This window comes from Mytilus trossulus, chromosome 8, assembly GCF_036588685.1.
Source record: "Mytilus trossulus isolate FHL-02 chromosome 8, PNRI_Mtr1.1.1.hap1, whole genome shotgun sequence".
Taxonomy (NCBI): domain Eukaryota; kingdom Metazoa; phylum Mollusca; class Bivalvia; order Mytilida; family Mytilidae; genus Mytilus; species Mytilus trossulus.
This window is the reverse complement of record NC_086380.1, coordinates 7,719,407-7,733,710: the sequence shown is the minus strand read 5'-3', so window position 1 is coordinate 7,733,710 and position 14,304 is coordinate 7,719,407. Positions and strand designations below refer to the sequence as shown.

Here is a 14,304-nt window from a genome sequence, read left to right as displayed (position 1 = left end):
AAAATATAGATACCTGTTCTTCCGATATAATGATATGATTCTTAAATATTGTCCATATAACACTTTCATAACACGGTGGCGTCGTTAGGCTTCCATAATATCGATAATACACACCGGCATCATGGGGAAATAATGAATCTAGGGCAAAGGTATTGAGAAGTGCGTGGTCATCTAAAATGGAAATTGGTTTTTCGTTATACAAGCAGTAGTCATATGTATGTCTGAGACGCATATGTCCTTATGTAAAATGTTCGTTTATGTAAACGAAGCACTAATTATGTTTATTGTCAATACTTTTGTTTAGACATAGATATTTGCTTGTTGAGTTGGCCGTTATAACGTTGTAACGTTATGTTTTTTTAATTTACGGTTTTCCATTTGCTCTGACAGTAGTCTTTTCATTTTTGATTCCATAATACATGTTTTTGGTTGAAATTATTTTCTACGGTTATGCAATGTACCACGATGTTTTCATAAATCTATTAGCTTGTGCTATAATCGATATTGTTCCTGACCAAAGACGTAGATGTCACTATATACCGCAAGGCCTTCAACAATGAGTTTCTCAGATTCTCAGTACATCAATTATGGGTTCGAACAGATAGCCTACTTATTCGTAAACTTATGTTAAAGTCAGATGCGGTCGGAGAGAGTTAACTTTTCATTGACCTTTTTAGAAACACATATTTATTTCTTCGACGAAAAAAGTGAACGTATGACCTATGCACCCCTCCCCCACTTCAATCTGTAACTGTATTATGGTCTATCTTTACTGTTTTGGTTTGTATATCATACCTTTATGTGAAATCTTGGTCAGATGCGATATTATTTCATCAAAATGATGGTTGGTTTCTCCAATCTGAAATAACATGAAGGCCGTATATTGCGACTTAGCAGGGAAAAAATATGTTTGAAGATAGTATATTAGGTTAAATGTAAGTACAAAGATAGTCTGCGTTATCATATATATTTCATAATCAAAATATATAACAATCATTCAAAAGATTAAAGATTTTTATGCTGAATGAATCTTCCTAATGATAATTTAAAGTCAAATATTGTAGAATTAATATTGTATATAAAATTAAATTTATGTTACAAACTGCTAGAAAATAGAACCGACACGTTCATGATAATAAACGTAATATTAATAGTTTTAAATCTTGCACTACTAACCTCAAATAAAAAAGCTAATACTGCAAGTCCTCCTGTCTTGTTCAGTGCATTTGAAAACACACCATGTTTACTGTTAAAAAGGACGACATGCATCTGGAGAGAAATCGGTCGATTAATAATAAATAAAATGAGCCCAAAAATACAAATAAAATACAAATGATTAAAGATGATGTAAATCGCATAGATTCATTCTTTTTCTATGGAAGCTTAATGAGGGTCGTAATGGGGGTACCTTCATGACGAATAACGGTAAAAATTCTTGCCAAATGACATTAATGGTAATTTTTAGAGTATGACGATAAAATATACACTTTCTTTTATACGATAAAAACGTCGACTGATTTTGACGAATCACGTTATTTTTTCTTCCAAAATTGACGGTAACCATGATTATTTGAGATCACTGACGAGTTACGATAAGGATATTTTGACGAATCACGGTAAAATTTTAACGAATTTGACGCCAACGGTAGTCGAAAATGACTGTTTGACGCCAGACGTTAAAGGGCTTTACTATGTTTGATATCATATGTATTTGAATATTATTTCGCGTGCTGAACAATATACACTTAGCTAATCGGTTGCTATCATGAGCAGTCTACACTATATAATCAGAAATAAGAAGACTTTCCTTTCATACAAAAGACATTGTGTAAATTGAGTACAGCCCAGTTTTCGGCGAACTTCGCGTTGATTGTAGTTTGAAATTCATGTACATTTTTATTTGTAGTGCTTTGAAAACTTTAGTTGATTATTTGTTTTTGTTTTTGCCATTTTATTGCCTGTTTTTATAGATTTTATAGTTTTTGAATGTTCCTTTATTTTCTATCTGCCAAATTCGTTATTTTGCTAGGTTCAGTCGTTCTTGGGTTTTACTATTTTACTAGTTACCTCCATAGGATATTGTTTTCCATTTATATTATGTTCGGAACCTCTTTTATCTTCGGAACCCCAGTGAAAGTGGAATTGTTCTGCATTATATACTCCAGGCAGTCCACCGCCACTTAACTGCAGGTTATTTCCCTTTAAATCTATCTGAACTGAATAATAAAAGTTAACCATTAATAAAATGCAATTGGAATACATTTAGGTGTAAGGAAATATGATATTAAGTCGTTTAAAACCTATTAAAAGGTTCAGCACAGGGTTTACGTTGAATCACAATGGTTATATATAATGCTTAACATTCATTTAGTATGCAACTGTAATATTTTTTTAGACATATGTTTGGAATAGTAAGTAAAAAACAAACGTATGTTAGTATCAATAGCCTATATAATATGTAGTTTTATTAAATTGCTGCTTTCTTTGACTGTGCAAATTCTACCTAAGTCTCGTCCACTTTTAAGGACTCAGAGTGAGTTATACTCTTTTGTAGTTAAAAAATTTTCCTGGCTCAGTTTGGTCATATATTTTTTTGCAATTTCAAGTACTATCAATAATGTATTTGAAGTTTATTGTCGAAAATTAAAAATAGCAGTCTCAAAGATTGTTTTTCATATTTCTGCTTTGCCTAAATAACTACAATTGCAAGCACTGCGCGCTTCCAACTTAAAGATAGACAAAAAGTTACGACTTCGCTCTCTATAAAGAAGATAGAATAAAAACTCGCCTTTGCGTTCTTCCAAATAAAAGATAGAAATCACTTACCACTATGACCATTGTTTTCTAGAGTCATTTTAAGATTGGTAACATTCTTTATATGGTCAAAGTTAAACTGTGGTAAACTATTGTTGACTACTACTTCGGACACTCCTATACTAATCGGCGATTGTTGTTGTCCACCACAGTTTGGGTAACTATTGGGCCAAAATGTAGGTCCTAAAAATATATAAAAAACTGTTAATATAAGATGATAGTATATTAATAAAGGAACTATATGCAGAAAAATAAGGGGTCCGTGTGCTTGTTTTCGAAATAAAAGCATTTGAAAATTTGGTGGGAAATGATTTTTTCTAGATTTTTCATACTTTAAACATTGTCCTGATATAAAAATAACCAGAATTTTTAAAGATTTTCAAATATGTTTTTTTAAAACTATATGTAATAAAATGAAGTCAAGAAAAGTAGAAGTAAGTGGGCGATTTTTTTAAATGGCAAAACATAGATAAAACCAGAGGATTCCAAAAATTTAGCAAAACATAAAATCCCCGGGATCGAACATCTTTACCTTAGCCATAAAAGAACATTAGACAGTTTGTATAACTTAATTATGAACATCATCGCACATACAATTATTGCCGACATAGACATAGAAAAAATGTGTCAAATAATTTGAATGTTTTCGTCCGTGTTGTGTAAACTCGTGTTGTATTAAACCACATGTTTATCTAGTACGACGGTGAATCAATTTTAGACACAATGTTGAATAGTTTGATGAATTACAATAGTTGGAATGATTCATGTTTATTATTTTCGATATTTCTTCATAATATCGCCTGATATTGTATTTTCTGTGGATGAAGATAATTTCTGGAAAATGCAAGTTAACACAAAACAATCATCAAAGATCATCAAAAATATCAGGCTCACAATTTTGAAAGCCTGACACGTGTTTCCTCTACAAAAACTCAGCATTGACGCTTGAATCAGGAAAGACAAAAGGCCAAATAAAGTACGAAGTTGAAGCATACCAAGTAGTTGTTCTTCATGTCTGTCACCAGTTCTACAGTCCTTTGTTTTATCACAAAGCGTTTTGTTTTCCCAATCACCCATATTACAAAAGTTAAAAACGCTTCATATGTGTTATATTCATGATACAACATGTATGCATTACACATATCGCACATCTCTGCTAAATGTATCATATTAAAATATCTAATTAAAGTTTTGTCGATTGAAACTTATCAAAAATAAACCAAACACCAGCAAGAATAAAGGTGTGAAGGTAGAGGGTTATATTTCATTCATTTAACACAATAAAAAGTCAACTTACCATCAGCGTAGTCATATCCCCATTTGTTCCCTGAAATGATAATAGTGGTATGTATTATAAGATGTAAATAATATGCGATATAAAGCACTGAAGCACTGAAGAGTATGGACCATTCAAATGGTTTGCCTGTTGGAATGGTTTAACATGCACTTGTCTTTTGGGGCCCTTTCTAGCTTGCTGTTCGGGGTAAACCAAGGCTCCGTGTTCCTTTGACCTATAATAGTTACATTTTACAAATTGTGACTTGGATGGAGACTTGTCTCATTGGCACTAATACCTCATCTTCCTATATCTATTTATCACTTTCCATTAGAATGAATGAGGGGTGTGACTTTAAAGTCGCCTTGCATGCCATTGAGTCACATAAACAGAGCCACTCTAAATTTGGTCAGCTACTCAGCATCATTCCTCAACCCCCCCCCCCCACACACACACACACACACACAAATCGCCTGGAAAATAAAAAAAAAAACTCAATAACATCCCTACTCCACTTCCTCCTAAAAACTCTGCGATCAAAGCCGAATATTTGAAAGCCAATGATCCATAAGAAATGTGCACAATAATTTTGTTTTACTGGACTAACAATCAAGTCAGGTACGCTTTAGACCACACCACAAGCTCAACTGTGGGCCTGTGATCATCAGAACAAAAGGGACCAAAAACCGGATACACACAATTTAACATTGTAAATTTTTCTCTTATAGGGTACAACTTAGTTCTAGTACAAATAATTATGCAATATTTAAACCTAAAAGTATGGTTTCCTGAAACTAACAAATAAACCATTTAAAGTCTATGAAAATATCTTTTAACTAGTATTAGGGACACATTAAAATGGATATCATGCAGAGTTGTAATTTATAAGAAGGAAACAACCCAATTATATTATTAAAACAACAATAAATAAATCTGATAGGACATTTACCACCTGAAGAATGCATGCACTATGACATAACTAGACTTGGACTACATATCATTGTTGTAACTTTAACATTCAAGATAATGGATAGGTGTTAAACGTTCAGTGGCAAATTAAAAGTATATTCAGGACGAGCACTTGCTAATGTCATATGAATATTTAAACTACTTTTTACTAGACCAACACACTGAGCCAGAGTCTTAACGCGCTAGCTGACAACACTCCGCAGGAAGACGTATCTTTCTGAAACATCTTTCTGACTCAGAGCAGACTAGTCTTTGCTCTTACTTTTAAATGCCATGCTGCATGCTTCGCGGGGAAACTGCAAATAATTTTAAAGTATTTGGTAAGATCTGCCCGTGGTCAAACTAAGACATCTAGCTCCCAAGGTGAACACGCTAACCAAGAAGCAACTTGTTATCGTCATAACAACATTCATCCTACTTTTAGATAGTGTAAAAACTATGCGATGTACTGAAAACTAAAAAAAAACGGTCCGAAAAGCAGGCGAGTGATGCATTCGACATTGTAGCAAGTACCTTTTTTACGTATATGCTTTGGTCTCTTTTTTCAAGATCACTTATTAGTAAATTGTACATGTATAAATGACCTCATATGTTACACAATCTCATATATGAAGAATAGTTTTGTTATCATCAAAAGTTGTTTACATGTGTCACTGTGCGGAAAGTACAAACATAAATGCTGTATATAAGAAAGATTGGTGTTCTATTGGGACAACATTTCTAATATTAATTTTTTTTTTACAAACTAGATCGGATACTATTAACTAACTTTTAATATCAATTCTATTCCATTCCATAATTCATAAACAATGTCCAATAAATACATGGTAAGAACAGATCAAGTATTTCCTTTATCTGTAGAAGATTACGACAAATGAATTATTGACAATTTCTAGATAGGACATCTCTAATTAAATTCTGGACAAAATTAACATCAAAAGAAAGTCGTCGAAGATTAATAAACACCATTGGTCATAACGGAAACATTTGATCTTATTATACATCTTCACTGTTTGTTCTTACTTTCGGACATTTCATAACGGTATGTGCGTTCTCTTTTTTAGTCTCTTGTTTGACTAAGGAATAAACGGGTTATGCAAATTAGTTCAAGTAATTTATAAATTGGAAAACGGTTTTAAGTGGTGACCACTCGACTTGCAGACAATATTTTGAATTGTTAAATAAATATTATATAATAAGTATGAATGACTGACGCGTGACGGGGAAGAGTTTTAGTAGTGATGTTTAAGGACATCATTGTGTGAAGGAAGATATTTATAGAGAAATTATTATGGTGAATAAATTAAAATGGTCTGTTCGTTTCAGAAATAGCCTCGTAGCTCAGATGTCGTCTTAACATGAAGGCCGTATGAGAAATATACTTTGTCGTAACTCAAATGCTCTACTTCTGTTCTACTGTTAATCTGAAATTTAAGCTGGCTCATCAAAAAGATATCATGTCTTGATCAAAAGGTGACAGCTAGCTGCCATAACCGGAAACCTGGCAAAATCGCGCGATCCTGCAACCAGCTAATCCCCACCAAAATGTCATAAGGGAAACTGCAATTTCGTTTGTCGTTGTCATTTTTCGTTTGCTAACTCATTTCCTGTTTTTGTTACACCAGACTTGTGGTTTTAAATTGAACTTATTACTAATTTAATTTGTCTTCTATAACACAGTGTAGATACTATTCTGTACGCTATCCGGAAGTCGCGATTTTCGAAGCGAGGATTTCAAACTGGCTAACAGAACGGTTTTGTTCTGGTGCTTTTTCTCATCATTTGTTTACTCCTATATCTATAAAGTGCTTTGCACATCTTAAATGTATGTATAGCATCATAAATATGAGTATCTGTAACAAAAACATGCAGTAGAATATAAAATATACGTGTGCATCACACCAACTTCATAGAAAAAATTGAAATCGATTGACAATTTTGCTCTCGTAGTACAAAGCAAGTTATCTTTTATTGCAAATATTTGTATCAGTTTACAGTTAAACATATACTGTTTCAATATTCCTATCGTATTTAAGTAGAATGTTTGTATTTCGAATAAAAAATATACTTTCCTTGAGGATCCCAAAATAAATTACTGTACGATCAGTCTAAAACTGACTGTATTCTAGTAGCGATTTCAGATTTTTTGTCTGTATGACCAGTCGTGATTTTGAAGAAAAAAACAACAACAAATGGAAGTTTTTATCGACCTTGACTGAAAAACAACGGCAATTTGAAGGTATATACGTGTCTATGAAATTATGATTGTGTCCCTGGAACTATAACGTGTAATTTCTTTCATCAGACAATACAAATATATTTCCGATGATTTTTGTAGACGGCAAAATAATAATATTTTTGTTCCATCAGTCTTACTTATAATCAAATGCCTAAAAAGCAATACATGATTCGCTTGTGGACTTTGTACTAGTGTGTCGTTGCAGTTATCTGTTTAACTATTACATTTTTAAATACTATTTACACCGTCTGCCGTTGACCAATTGGTGATAACATACATCAAGCCTGTCTCTTTTAAAATGACAAAAAATAGATAGAGAAAACTTTGAAAAACTTTAGGTATTGAGGAAAGAATTAACGAAATTATACCCCGCCACTTCTATAGTCCATGTTTTGGAATAAAACAAACCACCAGAAAAACTAAATTATAGGTGCACAGGGGCATCATTTAATAACGAATATGAGGAAGTTTTATTAATACTAGTATATGGTAAGTTTTTGAAAGTTGCGTATAGTAAACGGGTACCACCCAATAAGGTAGTGGAAAAGTCCTTATCATGGAAATAAAAAAAACTGAGGATTTTTCGAAAAACCAAATAATAAGAGGTACACAATTGAATTAAATGATAATGAATCGGAAAAAGATTCATTAAGTTATGACACTTGTCTGAAGGAAGTTGTGGATATAAAATAGGTACGCCCAATATAAGGTTATGACACAGTCCGTATTTAAGATAAAGAAACATCAAAAATATTTTTACCAAAAAAATCGAAATAGAAGCTCCATAATACATTAATTGATTAAAAATGGAGCAATTTTAGAAAAGTTTATTAATTGGTTTTGAGGGTCACGGTTGGAAATACCTGATGGGTGCCCCATATAATGCAATGTTCAAGTCCGTATCTTATATAAAGAAACCCCATAAAAGATTTTTAATAAAATTCAAAAAACATTCCTTTTTTTAAATAAATAAGGCCGTTAATTTTCTCGTTTGAATTGTTTTACATTGTCATTTCGGGGGCTTTTATAGCTGACTTTGTGGTATTGGCTTTGCTTATTGTTGAAGGCCATACGGTGACCTATATTTGTTAATGTCTGTGTCATTTTGATCACTTGTGGGCGGTTGTCTCATTGGCAATCATACCGCATCTTCTTTTTTATATTATAATTTATGATACGGAATCCGAGAAAAAAAATAATTAACAGTTATACCAGTGAAGGATTCAAGAAAATTGGGATCCGGCGGTTTAAAACTCTTTTTTAACTTTCAATGCATTTGTATGGGAACATATATTTAGAATCCTCTTTTCTCCTGGATTGGACCCCCTCTCCATTTAAAAATGTCTGGAAACCCCAATGTATATATGTATATTAAGTGGTTTATGAGGAGATGCACTTGCAAAACCGGCGAAACATGTTGTACCGGAAAGACGGACTTCATTATCACTATTAACCTATAAACCATCGCTTTACAAAGTGGTGTACAATTGAGTGTGAAAGAGACAGATCTACATCCAAAACAAAGTGAAGGAATTGTGATCAATTATAGGCTACAGTACGGCCTCGAATGTTTGTAAATACATGCATTTTTATATAACAATTAAATCTGTGTGTTTGTACAATTTTAAGTATAACGGAGGACATTTCTGAAACTTATATAAAACAAAACTTCTTCTTATTTCAGCCAAATTCAAACATCCTTATACTTAATGTAGTAAGTCGAGTACACCCTATCAAGCTTAAACATGTTTGAAAAGTTTACAGGATGTGAATTTATTAAAATATATTTGTGTTATTAACAAAAATGCCATCTTCTAATGTATCGTAGATAACTTTGAAATCACTACTAGAATACAGTGAAATAAAGACTGATCATACAGTTTCAAAATATACAAGCGAGACTGATCGTACAGTGCGAAATTCGAACAAGTGTAATTTTCTAATTTCTGGCTTCAAAGATCTGGCTGAAACTTTTACTACCACTTAAAATATTCTTTATTTAGTAAATTAAGTCTGGATTTTACGTTAATTTGTACAGTAAGGGTGCAAAAAGATTGTTTTTAGGTTCACCGACTGATTTTCCTTAGTGATGCACTTGACAATCTCTTGATTAAGGCAAAGATACGAATACTGAATGTGCTAAATTTAATTATAAACCGATGTCAGCTGAATTAATCATTAAGCAATGTACGGATGAACATCTTACCGTTTAATATAGTATATCCGACAAATTTAAAATGTGATCCAAAAAGTTCTCGCTTCGAAAATCGCGACTTCCGGAAAGCGTACAGAATAGTATCTACACTGTGTATAATAAGCCTTCACTACTCATATTCTTTTGGTGGTGTTTTTATATGCGACAATTTGTGTTTTATAAAGTTGTATTTCAAATGTAAATATTTTTTTTTTTATAAATACAACATCTAATAAAAAAAATATATAAAGCGGACAATAAAACATTTTAAGATCGATGAAAAACAAGGTGGCCTTAAAGTAAAGATAACAAAGAGACAATAAAAAAAGTCGGCAAAAATAGAACTAAACGCACAAACTCCAGCGAAATAAGGGTGAGGAGGAGAGGTGGAATTGGGTGCTACAGAATGAAGTATTGTATTGGCCGTTTTAATTAAACTTTTTGGGGTTATCTCATAGATCTATAAAACTGTTATTCGATACATTTATTTACAATTTGAAATTTGCATTTACCGTATAATAAACTGATTTTGTTGAGTCCGTATAGAAACAAGTTGTTCCTTTTTCGATTATTCTTGTACAGTTTAAAAACAACCCATGCTAAATCTGTAATGTCTGCATATGATTCACATGCTTGCTTAAAGTACAATTCACCTTTTCTTCTATATACATTTGATAATAATATCAATGTATATTTTTTTTTATACAAAACGACAAAACGACAAAACGTTAACTTTTTATACAAGACGACATTTTACCACTTCGTTCAATGTCCTTGTTACACACCGAAAACTGATTATCACAAATAAGATATTAAAATATAAATTAAATGTTATAAAATGCGATAATATATTAGTGTATGGTGTCATTAGCAGAATAGGATACTACTTTGTACAATATAAATGGTATATTAACTTTAAATTGAAAATTGACGATTTATAAAATCTGTCAATAAATTTAGCTGGAGAAATAATGATAACAATCAAAAGTACATGCATTGGAGAATGTACAAGAAACCCTTATTAGATGCCAATCAACACGTGAGTTAACAAAAACTCCAATGTTGCCATTGCATCTAGTAATGTTTTGCTTGTACATTTTGTGTCACCATGTGGTAATTTCTAAGAGATAGTATCTGAAATTTCACTGAATTTATTGATTTGGCCAATTTATTTCAGAAATAATATTAAGATTTTATTTTTTCTTCCATTTTTTGTAATGGGGTCGAGTATGGTCTTTCTTGATGTTCAATTATTTTAAGGTTTATCAAAGATCTTTTGTGTATGTAAAATGTTGCCATGTATCTTACTCATTTATGGTCCGTGTAACACTTATCAATTCAAAGTTTTAAAAAGTTTTGAAATTTTAGATTTTTGGAATTTTGATCAAAGTTTTAAAATATCAAAATTTCAAATTGTGTTAAAGTTTTGAAATTTTGAAATTTTAACCAAATTATTAAAATATCAAAATTCTTATTATCGTTTATAAATTTGATATTTTAGAAACTTGATCAAACTTTTAAAATACTAAACCTAATGTGCAATTTTGATTATTTCACTTTTTGAAAGTTTAATTTTTTAAATGTTTGCTTAAAATATCAAAAATATAAAGGGGCGACAAGAGGGGTACCTGTAATCACTGATGTAAACACGGCTCTGATAAGAACTATTCTTAGTTATAAATAAATAGCATGAAATATATCAAATCATTCTTAATAACAAAATAAATAATGAAAAGAAGAAGTCGTTTTTTTTTTTATGAAACATATTAGACATCACATGGGATAACAGTATCCTGAAATTTTAAGGTTGTGCATCTATCAAAAAAAAATATAATTAAACCTTTTTAAACCGGAATCAACTACGTTGATTTAAATCTCTTATATAAGGTTAGCGTTTGAGATAAATAATTCAAAGCTATTTTGTGTTCCCAGTGCCCAACATTTAGAAGTATCAGTGAAAAATTACCAACTCGCAGTAAACCATATAGTAGTATTCGCCTTTTTGACGTTCCTGATGAAGGTAGATCCAGAAAAAGCGCCTCGGTGGGCTGGCATACAACTTAAAACGTTTTCCTTTCTTGTTTATCGATTGCATGATGATAATATATTGCCTTTTATGATGTATTTCAGTTCCAAGAAATGATACGAAAGGAATACTTAAATATAGCGTCGCAATAAAAGTTGTTCTAGGCGTATTGCAGCTGGCCCCTAGACAAAAAAGTGTACTGGTTCAGCGATTATAGACGTAATACAAAACTCCGAAACATAACAATGAACTCAAATCAAAATCATACAAGACTTAGAAGGACAGAGGCTCCTGGATTGTGACAGGCGCACAAATGCGGCGGGGTTTAACATGTTTCGTGAGATCACAACCCTCCCCTATACCTCTAGCCAATAAAGAATGAAAAACACACAGTGATACCTACAGTAAAACGCAATTCAATAGGAAATACAAGTCCTATGTCAGAATAGGAAACAAACTAAGAAACTAATTAACATGCATGACAATGATAATAAAATAACAAAGGACTACTATACATAAGGCTAGCAGTTACTGTCATACGCCAGCTCCAGACCTCAATTAAACTAATTGAAAGGTTTTATATGTCCTCATTATGCACACTCTCTCACTGTTGCATTTATTGCTAATTTGTTCCAGAACATCCATGAAATATTTGTCACTGGCAACAACAAAAAAACGATAATTTAAAATAGGTTGTTTACATACAAATTACGAAGAAACGTAAGATTCAACTTCCGAGGACAAAGTTGCCCTTTGGATGGAGAGTTGTCTCATTGGCACTCACACCACATCTTCCTATATCTAATTATAGATGGATTTAAATATGTTTTAACTTCACTTTGGTCAAACACCTCTTTAATTGTTTCGTTCTTATTTGCTTGAATTTCAAATTTCAGTTTCAGCGTTCCGTATGTGATTTCTTTACTTCAAATTCTGCGTTTAACATTGTACTGGTTTTTCGAGAGTGACATTTGGTGTACGGCCAAAAATGGAAAAAATCCATCATGCAGCTGACAATGTGGCTTCTCTTTGCACGCCCCATTATGACTGGGTGTACATGTGAACTTTTAGTTTGCTAAAAGTCGATTGTCGTACGATAACTTCAAATATAAATACCCAAATAACAAAATGCAAATACGTGACAGTAATATCCTTTAATACAAAAAAATATATTCCTTTTGTTTACTATAATAAAACAGTGGTTGATTTAGAACCTATAATGGAGCTACGTGTATGATAACCAGTCCAAACGTTGTCTTTAAGGTAGCAACCATGTAACTTTAAAAGTGGGGTGAGGTTGTTTTGTCGAAGCGCTAACAATTTTATTAAGTTTTTCATCGCCATTAATCAACTTGTCTGGTTCAAAATTCAACACTAAAAGGCATGGATAATTTTTCTTTTGTCCTCGTCTGGCACAGAATATTATATCATCAAATTAGGGATCAGAATATTTTAATGTACCATTATCGAAGCCCCTAGTGGTAGTATCAAGTAAAAAACAGGGACTATCTAAATACTGGTTCCCCAGACGATTACCATTTGTCGCTGATAAAAACTTTTGAACACAATTTTCAACTTTCAAAATGCCGACACCTACAACTGGATAGATGGGTGCTTAATGTAGTACAGCGGCAACTATTACATAAACATGAATGCAAGTTGGGTGCTTAATGTAGTACAGCGGTAATTATTACATAAATATGAATGCTCGTGAAAATAATGTTTATGGTATACGTTTATATATGATATGAAAGGTTTTAACTTTTACAAAACCAGAGCTTTACGTTGGATTTAAAAGTTTACTTTATTTGGCCTTTTCAATTTCATTTGACTTCATTTGCCTTTTTAACTTAATTTGGTTCGAGTGTCAATGATAAGTCTTTTGTAAACGAAACGCGCGTCTGGCGCAAAAACCGGCAAAATTTATATTCCAGTATCCATCTATGATGAGTTTTTGTAGATACCTTGTAACAGTATCTTGGCTCCAATTTGCTGATATTGGATCCTATTACCGTCTTAATTTCAGCGTAAAAAAGATTATATTAAAAACCTCCCATACTGTGGACTAGCACAACCTTAAACCATGCATTCAGTATCATGAAGCGCTTTTCTTGATCGACCTCCTTACGGAACGCTTAAAGCTGAATATTTAGGGCAAACAACTTACAAAGAACAGATAAAAACGTTTAAGATGATCTTTCATTCTGTACATGAAATGATATATTCTTTAGCCAACATGATTGCAGAAAGTAAGAACTCGTAAAGCAAAACAGAAAAAAAATGAAATCAAAAGAGATAATACATCGTGTATTAGGCCTTTTTATGGCTTAGAGTTTAGTAGAAAATGTATATATATACATGCTCAACATAACCATACTATTTGACCTACTGCGAGTTGTTCAGTTTTTACTGTTACTCCTGTTTCTCCTAAAATATGGGTGCTAGAAAAACCAGCAGGTAAAATGGTCAATATCAGAGCCGTACGTCTGGTTTTTAAATGAATTATCTTCTTTTAAGAAATATTAATTTTGTCATCAAATTTTTCACCGCTTTCAACTGTCCGTTTTATTTCATACATAAACTTTTAAGTATCAGTATGTTTTTAATTCATATTGTTTCGTTTCGTTCCGCTTTTATTTCGTTTCGCTTTTTCGGGTATCCCTCTTATTGCCCCTTTTCTATTTTGATATTTTAAGCAAACATTTAAAAAATCAAACTTTCAAAAAGTGAAATAATCAAAATTGCGCGTTAGGTTTAGTATTTTAAAAGTTTGGTCAAATTTCTAA

General features: G+C 32.1%; 1 protein-coding gene across 5 annotated transcripts in view; it reads right to left on the bottom strand.

The window, feature by feature from the left end:
* LOC134728219 (carbonic anhydrase-like) overlaps positions 1–14,304 on the bottom strand; it is a 40,974-nt gene that overhangs the window by 1,941 nt on the left and 24,729 nt on the right. For all 5 annotated transcript variants that reach the window (XM_063592743.1, XM_063592744.1, XM_063592748.1 and 2 more), the window contains exons 2-7: positions 4,112–4,141; positions 2,827–2,997; positions 2,068–2,216; positions 1,177–1,269; positions 796–859; positions 14–171 (exon numbers count right to left, since the gene is read on the bottom strand). In XM_063592743.1, coding sequence (XP_063448813.1) covers positions 14–171; positions 796–859; positions 1,177–1,269; positions 2,068–2,216; positions 2,827–2,997; positions 4,112–4,141 — 665 coding nt within the window. The remainder of the gene's footprint in view (positions 1–13; positions 172–795; positions 860–1,176; positions 1,270–2,067; positions 2,217–2,826; positions 2,998–4,111; positions 4,142–14,304) is intronic.